The sequence below is a fragment of the Mirounga angustirostris genome, unplaced genomic scaffold (assembly GCF_029215605.1).
Source record: "Mirounga angustirostris isolate CCGP_5_RB_7025 unplaced genomic scaffold, mMirAng1.0.hap1 SCAF_9, whole genome shotgun sequence".
Classification (NCBI taxonomy): domain Eukaryota; kingdom Metazoa; phylum Chordata; class Mammalia; order Carnivora; family Phocidae; genus Mirounga; species Mirounga angustirostris.
Genome location: NW_026991717.1, coordinates 29,981,402 through 29,997,661, shown reverse-complemented (window position 1 = coordinate 29,997,661; position 16,260 = coordinate 29,981,402). Strand labels below are relative to the sequence as shown.

The 16,260-nt window shown below is 38.9% G+C and overlaps 1 protein-coding gene across 2 annotated transcripts in view; it reads left to right on the top strand.

Annotated features, from left to right (window-relative positions):
• The window catches only part of ETFA (electron transfer flavoprotein subunit alpha), an 87,525-nt gene extending 71,655 nt beyond the window's left edge, over positions 1–15,870 (top strand). Inside the window, exons 10-13 of one of the 2 annotated variants that reach the window (XR_010404930.1) lie at positions 1,641–1,706; positions 1,782–2,477; positions 6,795–6,875; positions 15,583–15,870. Coding sequence is in view for 1 of the 2 variants with exons in the window: in XM_045899611.2 (XP_045755567.1) it covers positions 1,641–1,706; positions 6,795–6,875; positions 15,583–15,621 (186 nt within the window). In the remaining variant the exon portion in view is untranslated. The remainder of the gene's footprint in view (positions 1–1,640; positions 1,707–1,781; positions 2,478–6,794; positions 6,876–15,582) is intronic. The other variant, XM_045899611.2, reaches the window with a different exon arrangement.
• Positions 15,871–16,260: the final 390 nt, after the last annotated feature.

Here is a 16,260-nt window from a genome sequence, read left to right as displayed (position 1 = left end):
GGGGAGGGTATGTGCTCTGGTAAGCGCTGTGAATTGTGCAAGACTGTGGAATCTCAGATCTGTACCTCTGAAACAAATAATGCAATATATGTTAAGAAAAAAAAAGAAGAAGGTAGCGGGAGGGGAAGAATGAAGCGGGGGAAATCGGAGGGGTAGACGAACCATGAGAGATGATGGACTCTGAAAAACAAACAGGGTTCTAGAGGGGAGGGGGGTGGGAGGATGGGTTAGCCTGGTGGTGGGTATTGAGGAGGGCACATTCTGCATGGAGCACTGGGTGTTATGCACAAACAGTGAATCATGGAACACTTCATCTAAAACTAATGATGTAATGTATGGGGATTAACGTAAGAATAAAAAAAAGAAAAAAAAATGCTCTCACATTTTGGAGCGAGCAGTTGTTAAATCATAACGAGTGCAGAAAACAAGGTGGGACCACCTGACGCTGTCATTGATTTTAAAGTCTCTGCCCTGTAATAAAACTGAGTGTGACAAAGCCACCTTCAGTGCCTCCCTCGTTATTCATAGTGAGGAGAGACTGCTGTCCGTTGTGACAAAACCGTAGCATCAGTTTGGTTACATGGTAGATGAACCCCTACCCAAGGCATTGGGTTCATTTTATGTGTGGGGAAAAGCTTTTCAGTTAAAGCTTTAATTATATCTAGTAGACAGATACTATGTGTGTTCATTTTATGTGTGGGGAAAAGCTTTTCAGTTAAAGCTTTAATTATATCTAGTAGACAGAATGAAGCAGCTAAGCTTTTTAAATTAAGCACTTACTAGTTTTCCAAACATGGACACTTTAAATTTTTAGATAAAGGAGCAGAGAGCAGCAGTCAGTGGTCATGCTCTTTGTTATTACTGGGGGCAGAGGGTCAGAGCGGGGTGCAGATACTATCATCAATGTTTGCTTAGAAACTACAGTCTGGGAGTCCTTTTATAAACCTTGAAATACAGAGGTTTAGCCTAGTCCTTCAAGAAGTTTCTATTAGGGAGATTGTGTGTGCATGTGCACATGTATGTGTGTCTGTGTTTAGAACCTCTTAAGGCTGATTTGTACTTTTGTTTTTTTCTAAATATGAAGTTTAATAAATATATCTTAATTATCATCTTAACAAATATCCTTTTATGAGGAGGCAACAAGTCAAAATATATTTTAATACGCATGAGTATGTGTTTTATGTACATTGTGTATATATTGTGAATGGATATATATGGATATATATTGATATTGATAAATATACGTGTGTGTGTGTGTGTATAGTGAATGGATATATACAGAGTGATGTGTTAAAATGTGGTATCTAAATGAGCAGTCTAGACAAAAAGTGCTACCTCACAGGAAATTGTGAGATTTAAGTAAACAGTTGATGTAAAATGCTTAGCACATACTTACTGCTCATTGATTTTCATTATCCGCATATTTATTATTATATCACCACTAGTGTAGGAATTCAGAGGAAAAAGAAGACTATGGGTTAGATCAGGGAAGGAGGAAAACATAATTTAAGTAAAACATATTGCATCTTTTTATTTAATTTATCTTTAGCCTAAGACTTGAATTGCTAATAGCAATACTGTGGAAGATACAATATAATATGTATAAGTACATATTAATGATATGGTCTCTTTTGTTTCAGGAGCTTTATATTGCTGTAGGAATATCTGGAGCCATCCAACATTTAGCTGGGATGAAAGACAGCAAGGTAACTACACAATAATAATCCTAAAAGAAAAATTTTCATATTTTAAAATTTTGGTTTCACTCTGTTTCCATATAGTTACAGTGCATGTACGTTCAACCATTCAGATTAACGCTCTGTCTACGAATAGAAAGAAATACAAGGTGCTGTTCACTGCTTGAAGCTGTACCGTTGGTAAGAGAGGCAGTGCTATTTCATGGAAAGAAGTGTGACCCTGAGTCCCATCTCTGCCCCTAGCTTACCACATGATGTGTCTTGTCTGCACCTCAGTTCTTTGCCTAATACAGCTGTTCATTGATGATGTCTAAGGTCCCTTTCAGCTCTGACCATCTATGGGTAGAAAATTTAGCTTGAAGAGAGCTTGATGAGGTTCTGACCATCTAACTAGTTTATGAGGTTTCTGATCCCTGATTCTTTGTCTGCTTCACCCTAGTCCCCTAAAAGTCCCACCCTCATATGGCAGCAAAGCTCCTCTTCTCAGGTTTGTTACTAAGGTGGGACAGACACATTTAGGGTTGGAGCATCTTAATATCTCAGTTCTCAGTAATTGTTAACAATATAGTGTATAAAGGAAACATTGGATGCTAACTTGCTACTTTGGATTATATCGGGAAGCCCTGTGTAAGGATTCTCTGAGCATATATTTCAGAATATGACACATGAATTCATGCATACCAGTGCACAGTTTGAATTATGAACTTAGTCTTTCATGAAGACAGAGATGCTTCTGACACTCCAGATTTTATCCATTCAGATGGAAGTTTGATATAAAAGGTAATAAAACTTTTAACAGGTTTAACTTCTAACTTGAAAAAAAGCATTCACTACCTCCTTGTAACCTCTAAATGAATTGGCCCAAAACCAGTCAGATTTCACAGTTGGATGGCAGGTTTCTTTACTGAGCTATGAAAACAAGCAGTGCCAGTGGGGAAAATGTTACTGCTGCATTAAAGGAAAAAAAAAAACCACTCCCAACACCAGCAACCTTAAAAAATATTTTTAGCTGGGTGTGTTCAGACATATCTAGAATTCTACTTCTCTAAAATAAAAGATTCTGCCTGCCAAGATGATCCTGGTAAAAATTGTCATGCCGTGGCAACAGGTCTGGATTGGGGGAGAGATGGACTAGCTAGTGTATGTTAAAGCAAAAAGGGAACAATTGAAGTAAGGAGACCAGTGTTGGGAACCGTCTATAAGAATAAATTTGAGCCAAGATGTTGTATGTTTATGCAGTCAACAAATATTTATTAAGCACTTACTTTGTACTAGATGCTTAAATGAAAAAAACATAGCTCTTGTTGTCACCGCCTCGTGTGGGAGACACAGCAATCTCTGGTTGTGATTTTGGTTAAGGTCTAAAATGGGATATTAGAGTAATTGGCTTAAATCTGATACTCACACGGCATACTAGTTACAGTTTTAATTAACATCGTCATATAGTTTAAAGATTATGGGATTTGGTTGTTATATCAAACAAATCAATGTAATGAGAGTACTTTTTGAACTATATACACATTAATATTGAATACAATCTGTGCTTTAAAAGCTGTATAAGGAGAGGAGCATGAATTTATAAGGACATATTAAGAGAGCTGTAGGATGCAAGCAAGATTTTATGATACTCATTTACAGTTGACAATTCAGGAATATTCTTTTTTTTTTTTTTTTTTTTAAGATTTTATTTATTTATTTGACAGAGACACAGCGAGAGAGGGAACACAGCAGGGGGAGTGGGAGAGGGAGAAGCAGGCCTCCCACAGAGCAGGGAGCCCGATGCGGGGCTCGATCCCAGGACCCTGGGATCATGACCTGAGCCGAAGGCAGATGCTTAACAACTGAGCCACCCAGGCGCCCCAGGAATATTCTTTTAGTGATTTGAAAAACTATAACCATCCCAAATCTTTCTTCTTAAATACTTCAGTGGTTCCTTGCCCACAGTTGTGTGCTCTTGCTTTAAAAATAACTTTTATATAGTGGGAATGAAAAAGCTTTCAGATGATTAAACTGTCAGATGTTTGACTAGGTGGCCTCCAGGGAAATCATTAACCATCATTAATTAAATAAATCTCTGCTAGTTCCTATGAAGCAGGCTTACATATTCCCAGAAGAGAAACACCTCGATGCAAATCAAATGCCTGTGATTCCAAATGTTTGTACTTGTGACTTTGGATTTGAGGCTCATACTGAAACCATCATTTCTGGTCTCTGACCACCCATCTTTTAATATATATGGCATGTTTGACTGGAGTAGTAGTTACCTGGACTACACTGTGCTTCAATTTCAGATATTCTGGAATATTTTCATCTTTCTGAGAGACCCTGGGGGAGTTACACATATGTCATGTAGCCTATATGTTAAGTCAGACTGTATCAAAATTTTCTTAAATATGTTCCAGTTCTTTTCAGGTGATAGAGTCACAAGCAGGTAGAAACTTAATTTTACTTCTGGAGATATATATCATAATCTATTAAAATAACACCACATTAGAGTCAAATATTAGAGTCAAACTTTAATTTTACTTTAAATGAAGCATCTATGGAGGGGATGCCTGGGTGGCACAGTTAGTTAAGCATCCAGCTGTTGGTTTCGGCTCAGGTCGTGATCTCAGGGTTGTGGGATTGAGCCCCACCTCGGGCTCTGTGTTCAGCACAGAGTCTGCTTGAGACTCTCTCCCTCTCCTGCTGCCCCTCCCCCCATATGTGCGTGCATGCTCTCTTTCTTTCTCAAATTAATAAATAAAATCTTTTTTTTTTAAAGCATCATGGAGAATACCAAACTATTTGTAATATATAAATCTGTTACTAATAAGAGAATAATTGGTAAATGTAGCACCTTTTTTAGGACTATTTCTTCTTAATTTGTTACAAATCTGTCATTATAGCCCTTCACATTAAAAAATTTTATAGGAGATAAGAGGATCTTTTGGAGACATAGTAATTTACTTGTTGAAAAGGGTGTCCTTTTCTCATTAAATGGTCTTGACACTTGTCAAAAATTATTTGACCATATATGTGAGGGTTCATTTCTGAGTTCTCTGTTCTATCCCCTCAGTCTGTATATCTCTCTTTATGCCAGTACCACACTGTTTTAATTACTGTAACTTTGTAGTAAGTTTTGAAGTCAGGAAGTGTGGATCTTCCAGCTTTGCTCCTTTTCTAGATTGTTTTAGCTATTCAGGGTCCCTTGAGATCCCATATGAATTTTAGGATAGGTTTTTTAATTTTTGCAAAAAATGTCATTGGAAGGACAGTTTCAGTGGATATAAGATTTTTGGTCAAGAGTTTTTTTTTTTTAGCATTTTGAATGTATCAGCTAACTGCCTTCTGGCCTCCAAAATTTCTGAGAAATCTGATGATATTCTTATTGAGGATCCCCTGTATGTAATGAGTCACCTGTCCTTGTTTTCAGGATTCTCTTTTTATCTTTGGCTTTTGAAAGTTTGATTATAATGTGTCTTGGTGTGGGTCTCTTTGAATTCATCTTTCTTGGAGTTTGTTGAGCATCTTGGATGTTTATCTTCATGTCTTTCATCAAATTTAGAAAGTTTTCAGCCACTGTTTCTTCAGTTATTCTTTCTGCCCGTTTTTCTTTCTTCTGGGACTCCCACAATACATATTTTGGTTTGTTTGATGTTGGCCCACAGGACCCTTAAGTTCTGATTACTTTCTTTAATATTTTTCTTTCTATTCTAAGGACTTGATAATTTTCATTGTCCTACTTTCAAGTTTGCTGAAATCAGCCTTTGAATCTTTCCAGTGAATTTTTCATTGCAGTTATTATACTTTACATCTCCAGAATTTTCTTTTTGGTTTCTCTTTAGGTTTTCTGTCTCTTTTTTGATAATTCCATTTTGTTCATACATTGTTTTCTTGACCTTCTCCACATCTTTATAATTCCTGAACATCTTTAAAATGGTTGTTTTACAGTCTTTCTCTAATGGAGATGCCATCAGATCTTTCTCAGAAGCAGTTTCTGTTGATTTTTTTTCCTTGAATAGTCCCATATTTTCCTGTTTCTTAGTATGCCTTGTGATTTTTGTTGTTGTTGTTGAAAACTAGATATTTGAATCTAATGATGTATTCCTGGAAATCAGATTCTCCTCCTTCCCCAGGGTTTCCTGTTTTGTTGTTCTTGTTTTTATTAATTCTTGGTTTTTTATTGTTGTAGGCTATCTCTGTGCCAAAGATTAACCTGAGGTATAAACTTAAGGTCTTTTTGTGTCTTTTCTGAGCCTGTATGTGAGGTTAGTTTGTAATTTTCCCTGTATATGCAGTTGCTTTTGAGTGTCCTAGTCTTGAATGTCAGGCTCCCAAAAGGAAAAAAGAACATTGAAGGGAGGCAGAAGTGCTTTGACATTTTAAATCCCCTGGAGGTAACTTTAGCCAGAGGAGGCGAGGGGCTTGTAACAGTGGGGGAGGTGCAACAGCAATGGTCTTCCTCCTCTTTGTATGCATCTCTTTGATCAGTAGCAGCAGTCAGTAATCCAAGCACAGGTCCCCAGTCGTCGGAGGACTGGGTTCTTTTTGTCCACTCTGTCTCCTGCAGGCTGTGTACAGTCTGCTGCAGGAACATGTGCACAGCTGCTTGCCATTGGGGGTGGGGAATGAGTACCTGTTACTGCACTAAGAGCTGCAGTTCATGCAAGCCTTCCCCTGGAAGTTGCAGACCTTCAATAGACTCTGGATTTCCAAAATGGTTACATTAGACAGATTCTGCCAGGGCAGTTGTTAGCAGTGTAGGTAGGAAGACAGATTCCTCCTGATGCTTCCTACTTTGCCATCTTCCCAGAATCCTCTCCTCTGATTTGTTACTTCCTAAAACGTTTTTCATATGTCAGTAAAGAACTTAGAAAAATAATGGTTTAAAACCGTTTTAAATACTGTGATGGGCTAGTGGTGCTGTGGGAGATAATTTTATGTGCAAACCCAGAAATTTCTAAATTTACAATATTGGCACAAATGAATCAAATCAATCTTATTTAGTAGACATTTTTAACCATATAAATTTGTTGTTGGGAGTGTTAAACTAGAACCATCAATCTATGGTACGTTTTCTTGATAAAGACCAAACTCTTTGTTTTTATTTCACAGACAATTGTGGCTATTAACAAAGACCCAGAAGCTCCAATTTTTCAAGTGGCAGATTATGGAATAGTCGCTGATTTATTTAAGGTAAGCTGGCCTTGGGCGAGATGGCTGTTACCTAGCTTGTCATCCAAGAACTTCTTAGAGTTGGTCAGGAAAACATTGTATGTTTGTGTACCTGGGTGTCTGTCTTTGTATGTATTATATTAATATAGGTACACAGTTTTGAACTGTGAAGTTGTCCTAATAAATACATGAAGTTTATATAGAGCATTATAACTTTACTTTTAAGGAGTCCATACTGTCTTTAAAATATCCACACACTAAGTTAGTACACAGTGTGAAGTGACTCAAGAAATTACGACCTAGAATCATATTTGGCAGGTACCTTAAATTCACATCAAATACCCTCATTCAGAGATTTGCCAGAAATGCTACAGCTTTTCTTGTCTTTTAAGTTTTATTTGTTTAAGTAACCTCCACACCCACCATGGTGCTCAAACTCACAACCCCGAGATCAAGAGTCAGATGCTCTTCCGACTGAGCCAGCCAGGCACCCCAGTGCTACAACATTTCAAGGGAAGACTGGGCACTCAAGTACAGCTTATCTGACTCAACAAATATGCTCTGCTTGCTGTGTTTGAGAGTTAAAGGCCTTCCTGATGTGATATATGTAGGGGAGAACACTTATTTCCCATTCTCGTACTTTTTTGAGTGTTCTTTTTACCCTGCCACCACCCCTGTATTTGCCCTCCCCATGAGCAAAATTACTTTAGTGATACTGATGTGCACCATTTGGCCACATTTAAAGGTCATAGCTCATGCCTGGCCTGGTTTCTTTCTGTCCCTCAGGGCTTGCCTACAAACTTCCTTGTTGCCTTGTGCAGAAATCACTCATGCAGGCATTGAGGCTCTGAAAGTAGCACCCAACCCTGGGAGGGCTAAGTGGGTTTGCTAGAGTGAGGAACCCCTCGCACAGAATTACAGCAAGTTACTGTGGGCCTTTAATAGAGAGGCTGCAGCCTGAGAAGAGAGCCAGGGTGGTCCCCTTGGCAAGAGAATTGGCCCATTACCATGGCTTCACCAGCACTATATATGATGCAGATGAACTAATGAGTATACTTTGAGAGCACATCTGTACTTTGAAGTATATATATGTTCATGCTCAGTGAAGATGGACCCTTCATCTGCTCATGCAGAGACTAGAATGGGGCTGTTGCCCTGGGTCAGCCTTCCCCTTGGCACCCCCTCCCCGCCCCCTTAAAGAGCCTATATCTTGCCTTTGGGAAGAATACAGCCCCTCCTCAGTGATCCTGGGGTTCTGTAATTGAAATTTAGGATTTAAGTATTTCTGCTGCTCCTGTTACCTGGCCCAGCTGTATAAGAACAAACGATAATTAATGACAGTCATTTGACCACTATAATATACCAGTGGGAGGAAAAGTTAGTATGAAAGAGAAATTTTTTGTATCTCTGTACAAGGATAACTTGGTTCAGGTAGCAAGCATTTAGCTACAGTGAGAAGCTTAAAGGAGTAAAGACCTTTTAATTCAAAAATGAAACACCTCTGAACCCTCACCATGTATCGAGTTGACATGTTTGCAAACAGACATCTACTGTGGTTGCCTTGTATTTTTCTCCAAGAGCATATTTAAGTAAGTTTACAAGTAATTTTGGATTTTGGTTTTTTTTTATTTTAAAGATTTTATTCTTGACAGAGAGAGCACAAGCAGGGAGAGCGGCAGGCAGACGGAGAAGCAGGCCTCCCGCTGAGCAGGGAGCCCAATGTGGGGCTTGATCCCAGGACCCTGGATCATGACCCGAGCCGAAGGGAGATGCTTAACCATCTGAGCTACCCGGGCGCCCCTAATTTTATTTTTAGGATACGTTTTTCTGTTTTCTTGTGTACTATGTATTGCAACCTACAGAGTGGGCTTATTTGATAAATGGATGAAGTGTTAGACAGTTGGAAATTTGTGATGTTTATACAGTGGATGCCTGTCTTGGGGCAGGAGCATCTTTGTAGCAATGACTGATGGAATGGTGTCATACACACTATGCCTCTTGCGTTAAGGGCAGCTCCCAGGTTTGACATGAGAGAGAGTATGCAAGCGAGTGAGGGTGTGTGCACATGTACGTGTTGAAAGGGGTATTTTGGTGAGAATCCTAAGACAGTAGAAGTGGAAAGGGACCTCAAGAATCAGTGAGCTGATTTCTAACCAGAGGTTCTCAAGCTATTTTTGGTGTTTTAAGAAGCCCACATTTGATAACGTGTTTGGACTAAGACCTAAAATTTATTTGCTTATAGCTAGAATTATATTAAGGTAGTGGTTATCTCATGCTCAGAAGTTCTGAAGCACAGTTATATATGCCTTTGATTAATATAAAGGGAGAAAAGTTAATCCTTTAAAAAGCAATCTGGGAGGAAAACTGATTAGATTATGAAAATATTAAAAATCTGGCTTGAGGGGCACCTGGCTGGCTTGGTTGGTAGAACATGCAACTCTTGAACTCAGGGTTTTAAGTTCAAGCCCCACATTGGGTGTTGAGATTGCTTAAAAATAAAATTAAAAAAAAAAAAAAAAGTACTGCTTGAGTTGTAGCCTCCCAGTTGCTAGTACATATGTAACACAAGCGAGTTATGTTCTTTTTAAGTTGTCTGTTGTCCCAAAGAGATGTGATTTGGGGAAATTATTCAGCAAGTTTTAGGAACAATTAAGCAAGGCTCCTGATTCTGTTCTTTCACTCATCACCCTACCTTTCCGACTCATCAGGGACTCTGGCCAGGTGGTTCACCACCACTCCTCTACCCTTGATAAATTGCAGTAAAAAGGACCTCACCTTTGGCAGACTCTAGGAACCTAGACGATATCTATCAAATTGTGTTTTCAGTTGAAAGCAGAATGAGTATAACATAGATGAATATTATAGTAATTCTGACTGAAGAATGGACAAGGTGGTGTATGAATATGCTCCTCAGAACCATGCTCTGTCTTTAAAAAATCAAATATTTAAAGGTGTAACAGCACATAAAAATATGGTTATGCAAATTATGAATGAGAGGTAGCATTATCTATTTCAGATTAAGATTTTAAAGAAAATATCTGAAGTTGGGGCACCTGGCTGGCTCTTGATCTTGGGGTTTTAAGTTTGAGCCCCACACACTGGAGGTAGACATTACTTAAAAAAAATAAATAATAAATTATAATGAAATCTTTATTTTTTTAGAGAGGGAGGAGGGGTGCAGAGGGAGAGAGAATGTTAAGCAGGCCCCACGCCCGGTGCAGAGCCCAATGCAGGGCTTGATTTCACAACCCTGAGATCATGACCAGAGCCGAAATCAAGAGTTGGACGCTTAACAGAGTGAGCCACCCAGGCATTCCCAAAAATAAAATTTTTAAAAAAAGAAAAGAAAGAGAATATCATAAGTCACAAAATAGTTATGTTTTTAAAAAGGACTTTTTTAGACTAAATTTCTGTGTAAAAATTTTAAATTTCAAACTATCACATAATAGACTAATAATACTCTGAATGATAGGGTGTCCACCAAACTTTATTGTGTCTGGAGTAAAAATGTGTATGTATTTTATTTTTTAATATTTATTGTTTTACTTCATTCTTCAACAATCATGAGTTAAGAGACATGAGTTGCTTTTTTTCTTCATATAAGAAAAATAATACAGTACGGTAGTTAAGAGCTTTAATTCAAATTCTGTCTTGGCCACATACTGGTTAAATTATCTTGGCCAAGTTATTTAATTTTTCTGAATATAAGCTTCCTCAACAGTAATACAAATATACTACATACCTCACAAGGTTGTATTGAAGGTTAAATGAGATTATACCATACCTAGTACAGTCTGTGTTAAATATTAGGCTACCTTTTTGTATTTCCTTTCCTACAGGTACATAGTAGGTGTTCAATAAATGGTAAATATTATAATCGGAGTCAGAGTGACAGACTATAGGACACTACCTGACTGGTTGTTATTGTTTTTTTAAATAGTTTTCCTGAGATTTAATTCACAAATCATAGAGTTCACCCTTTTAAAATGTATAGTTCAGTGATTTTTAGTATATTCGGAGTTATGCAACCCTCAACTATCTAATTCCAGAACATTTTCATCACACTGAGAAGAAACCGCATACCTCTTCTCAGTCACTTCCTGTTCCCCACTCTCCCCAGACCCTGGCAACAACTAATCCGTTTTGTGTTTCTATGGATTTGCCAGTCCAGGACATTTCATATAAACAGAATAATGTAATATATGGTCTTTTATGGCTGGTTTCTTAGCATAATGTTTTCAAGATTCATCTGTGTTGACTTTTGTATCAGCACTTTCTTTCTTTTTATTGCTGAATAATATCCGTTGAGTGGCTATGCCTCATTTTGTTTATCCATTAATCATTTGATGGACATTTGAGTTGTTTCTACTTTTTTTTGCTATTAAAAATAATGCTGTGAGCATTTAAGTTTTTGTGCAGATATATGTTTTTATCTCGTGTGGGTATATATTTAGGAATGGAATTTCTGGGTCACTCGATAACTCTATTTTTCACATTTTGAAGAACTGCCAGCCTGTTTTCCAAAGTGGCTGACCCATTTTACATTCCCACCAATAATATATGAGGGTTTCTTTTTTTTCTTTTTTCTCTTCTCTTCTCTTCCCTCCCTTCTTTATTTGTTTATTGTATTATTGGCTTTATTAATAAACAAGTCATGAATCAGGCAGCATCCCATTTAGCAAATAGAGGGGAACTCCTGTCTTTTCATGTTCTTGATGTCCTTTGATGCACAAAAACTTATATTTTGTCGAAGTCCAGTTTATCTATTTTTTTTTTATTGCTTGTCCTTTAGTAGGTGTCATATATGTGAAACTTTTGCCTAATCCAGTACAGTGATTATAGGCCTGCAAGTATCTGTTCAAGTCCTCACTTTCATTTCCTTTGTGTATATGCCTACGGATTGCTGGGTAATATGGTAATTCTGTGTTTAGCTTTTTGAAGAACCTCTGAACTGTTTTCTCTAGTGGCTGCACCATTTTACATTCCCACCAGCAATGTGCAAGCTTTCCAGTTTGCCTATATCTTTGCTCACACTTGTTACTTTTCATTTTTCAAATCAGAGCCATCCTGGTAGGTATGAAATGGTATCTCATTATGGTGGTTTTGACTTGCATTTCCTTAATGACTAATGATGTTGAGCATCTTTTCATGTGCTTATTGGCTATTTGTGTAGCTTCTTTGGAGAAATGTTTATCCAAATCCTTTGTCCATTTTTTAATTGAATGTTTGTCCTTGTTCTTGAGTTGTAGGAGTTCTTTATGTATTCTGGTTATTAACCCTTATCAGATATATAATTTCCAAATATCTTCTCCATTTTGTAGGTAGGTTGTCCTTTCACTTTCTTTATAATGACCTTTGCACAAAAGTTTTTAATTTTGATGAAGTCCAATTCATCTATTTTTTTCTTCTGTTGCTGATGTTTTTTTGGTGTCATATCTAAGAATCCATTGCCAAATCCACGGTCATGAAGATTTAGCACTAAGTTTTCTTCTAAGAGTTTTATTGTTTTAGCTCCCGTAGTTAGGCCATTGTTCCATTTTGGATATGGTGTGAGGTGAGGTTCCATCTTCATTCTTTTGCATGTTGTCACAGCACTGTCTCTGTTGGAGAGACTATTTTATTCCCATTGATTGGACTTTGCATATGACATGTTTTTTTAAAGCTATTTCCACTTCTCCCCAACATAGCTGTTCACTAGAGTCATTCTAATCTCTTTACACTCTTTCTCTGGAACCTGCAGGGCTTATCTCTGTCTGCTTCCTCCAAAATCCTTTTCTTCTTCATGTTAATGTTCTGATTTTTCTGAGTCCACACTTAATCTCTTCCTCAGAACTCCTGGATTTTGAGCATTTAGTGCCGTTCTTCTCATCATCTTACATTACAGTGTAAGATGGGCACATTTTTGATTGCGTGGTTCATAGGTCTCTGTCTTTTCTCCCCAGCTAGGGAGTGGAACTCTTTGTGGGCAAAAATTAGGCCTGAACTTCTCTATTTCCCATGGTGCTTACCCTGGGGAAATACTAATTAAATGACTGAAATATAGTTGTGTTGTGATGTCTATCAGTAGATTGTCTTATTTTAAATGTAAATTCACTTTCATTTGGTCTTACTGACTAGGGAGCTGTGTCTACACTATCTAAAATAAAAATAAGAATCCAGATCTCTGAGTTTGCTCAGGCTGTCAGACATTCAGTGAACTTGAGTGGCATTTTCTTTTCCCTAACTAATAAGACATTGTGTAGTATGCTTGGAAAGTCTGAGGTTGATCTAGTAAAAAAGGATATAGATGATGGACAAAGTTCCCTCAGCCCTTTTTGTGTCTCCCTGCCACACTCCACAAAGGGGAGTGTGGCAGGGAGACATTCTGGAAGGTTTTTAAAAATTGTATGTTCTAAATCGAGTTAATGTTTCATTTAAAAGAAGTTGGGCTCTAGCCTATTTTTCATGAAACACGTAGGTCCCATGAGAGGCTTGTTTAGCATGTCATCTGTGTGACTGGCATCAGCTCATGGTCTCTCCGCGAGCAGAGCTGGGAGAAGTGGTGCCAGCACTTAGTGCTGCCCCTCAGCTAATGCCTACTGGCTCCATGGTAAACATGGGCCTTTTAATAGGCTAGAGACAAAGTGACATTCGGAAGAAACAACATGTCGACAATTTCCTTAATAAATTTTGTACGAACACATTATTTCCACCTAATGGAAATGTAGCTCTCTTAAATAATTGAGAGGCTGTATTCATCAGTGGTGAGTTCAGCTGGGATCTCTCTGAGCTAGGACAGTTGACAGCCCCGTGGAAGACTGGGTAACTGATATTTTACACAGGTGGCTCAGCTAGTTTTCAGGTGGGCTCCGGGTGACATTCCTCTGAGTCCCCGTGCCCCGCATACCTGTGCCATCCACGCTGCCCCAGAGCAGCTCCGCACTGAAAGCTCCAGTTGCAGTCACTGAACTGCCAAGACTAAGAGTAATTCATCCTTTTTAAGATGGGAGCCAACTCAGTCAGTTTTCCCTCACTGTGGTTTCTTTCTCTGTCTGCTGACCAGACACTGCGTTAGCACAAGGCCTTAATTTCATAAAGAATGATGAAATTGAATGTTCAGCATGCAGTCATTTTTATGTGCTGAAAGATAGGAACATGTGCTGAGGAAGCAACTACAGTGTTTGTGGAATGAAAGAGGAGTGAGCAAATGAACAATGAGAAAACAAGTGCTGGAGGAGGTTGACAGGCTCATGTCTGAACAAGAGACTTTGGTGTGGACTTCGAAGCAAAGGCAGGAATGCAGTAAGGGAAAGAAGAATACCCAGAAAACATGAAGGTAAAAAATACACATTACTCTCCTCAAAGAAGAAAAAGTGGGCTCCTGTTTGTTGTGGTGCCTGAGGTTTGTGATTGTGTCAGAAAGGTTCCTAGGCAGGGCGTCTGGGTGGCGCAGTCGGTTAAGCGTCTGACTCTTGGTTTTGGCTCAGATCATGATCTCAGGGTCGTGATCTCAGAGTTGTGAGGTCGGGCTCCATGGTTAGTGTGGAGTCTGCTCAAGACTCTCTCTCCCAGGTGCCTCGGTGGCTCAGTCAGTTAAGTGTCTGCCTTCACTCAGGTCATGATCCCAGGGTCCTGAGATTGAGCCCCACATCGGGCTCCCTGCTCAGTGGGGAGTCTGCTTCTCCTTGCCCTCTGCCCCTCCCCTCTGCTTGTGCTCTCTCGCTCTCTTGCTCTCAAATAGATAAAATCTAAAAAAAAGTCTCCCTCTCCCTCTGCCCCTCCCCCTCTAAAATACATAAATAAGTATTTATTTAATAAAAAAAAGAAAAAAGAGAGAAGTTCCTAGGCAGTGTGTGTGCTCATGGTCTTAGCAGCCTTGTGTCCGGGTGATCTTCCCTTCAAAGTCTTGGGGTGCCTGGGTAGCTCCGTTGGTTGAGCATCTGACTCTTGATTTTGGCTCAGGTCATGATCTCAGGGTCATGAAGTCAAGCCCCTCATGGGGCTCTGCACTGTGGGAAATCTGCTTGAGATTCTCTCTCTTTCTTTACCTCTGCCCCTCCCCCCACTCATGCTCTCCCCTCTCTCACTCTCTAAAATAAATAAATCTTTAAAAAAGAAAGGTATGTAGTCATCCCACATTCCCACAGACAAGAGGAGAGCCTAGGGGGGTGTGGTGGGAATGAGGGCGCACCTCAAGCCTCAGCAGCAATGCACATGGCTTCTTTTGGTTTCTGTGTACTTTTTTAAAAATAGATTTTATTTATTTATTTAGAGTGAGAGAGGCGCCTGGGTGGCTCAGTCGTTAAGCGTCTGCCTTCGGCTCAGGTCATGATCCCGGGGTCCTGGGATCGAGCCCCGCATCGGGCTCCCTGCTTGGTGGGAAGCCTGCTTCTCCCTCTCCCACTCCCCCTGCTTGTGTTCCCTCTCTCACTGTCTCTCTGTCAAATAAAAAACAAAAAACAAAACAAAACAAAAAAAACTTCATTTATTTAGAGTGAGAGCAAAAGAGATAGCGTGAGCAGGGAGAGGGAGAGAATCTTCAAGCAGACTCCCTGCTGAGTGTGGAGTCCGACTCAGGGCTTGATCCCTCGACCCTGAGATCGTGACCTGAGCTGAAATCAAGAGTCAGATGCTTAACCGACTGAGCCACCCAGGCGCCCCTACCTCTGTGTACTTCTTCAGGAGCTGTGACCATATCACACTGAAGGCTCAAGTTGCGTAATTACTTTTTGTTTTTTTTAATTTGCAGGTAGTTCCTGAAATGACTGAGCTGTTGAAGAAGAAATGAGTTACAATGTTTTAAGAAAGTATTCAGAGTATTCAACTGAAATAGAAATTCATGGCTATTATAGTAATCATTGGAAAGTTTGGAGAGCTACATATCATAATTTGAGAAAAATTCTCACAGATGCCAGAATGCTTTTTTGTGAGCCTATTATTCTATTTCTTTTATTTGTGGTTCCAAGTAATTATTTTTTAAAGTTTTCTAATTCTGTAATAAAATATATAATAAAACATTTCCACAGCTTTAAAACTACTGACAGAAATGTGCCTAGCTTTGTAAAGAAAGAAAATTGAAGAAAGGGAGTAAAAATTTATTTTTTCTTTGCCTGTCTTGTTCATGGACGTGTTTTAGGCAAGATTGTAAATATGAATGTTCTCTCCAGACTAATCATCTTAATCTAGTTGTTGAGAGAAGGGACCTAGATAGGCAAATTCAGAGTTAAAAAAGCATGGCCGCAAAGCATGAATATTATGTTAAATATACTCCAGTCTTCAGAAAACCGTAACTAATAAGACAAAAGCAGACCAGACTTAAACCTGAACCTGCTAAATGAATTTAGTTGCCTTACATTAAATTTAATTTTCCATTTCGTTCAGCTTATAGGAGTTTGTGTCTATAAAGGAGAGGGGAGTGGAGAAGGAG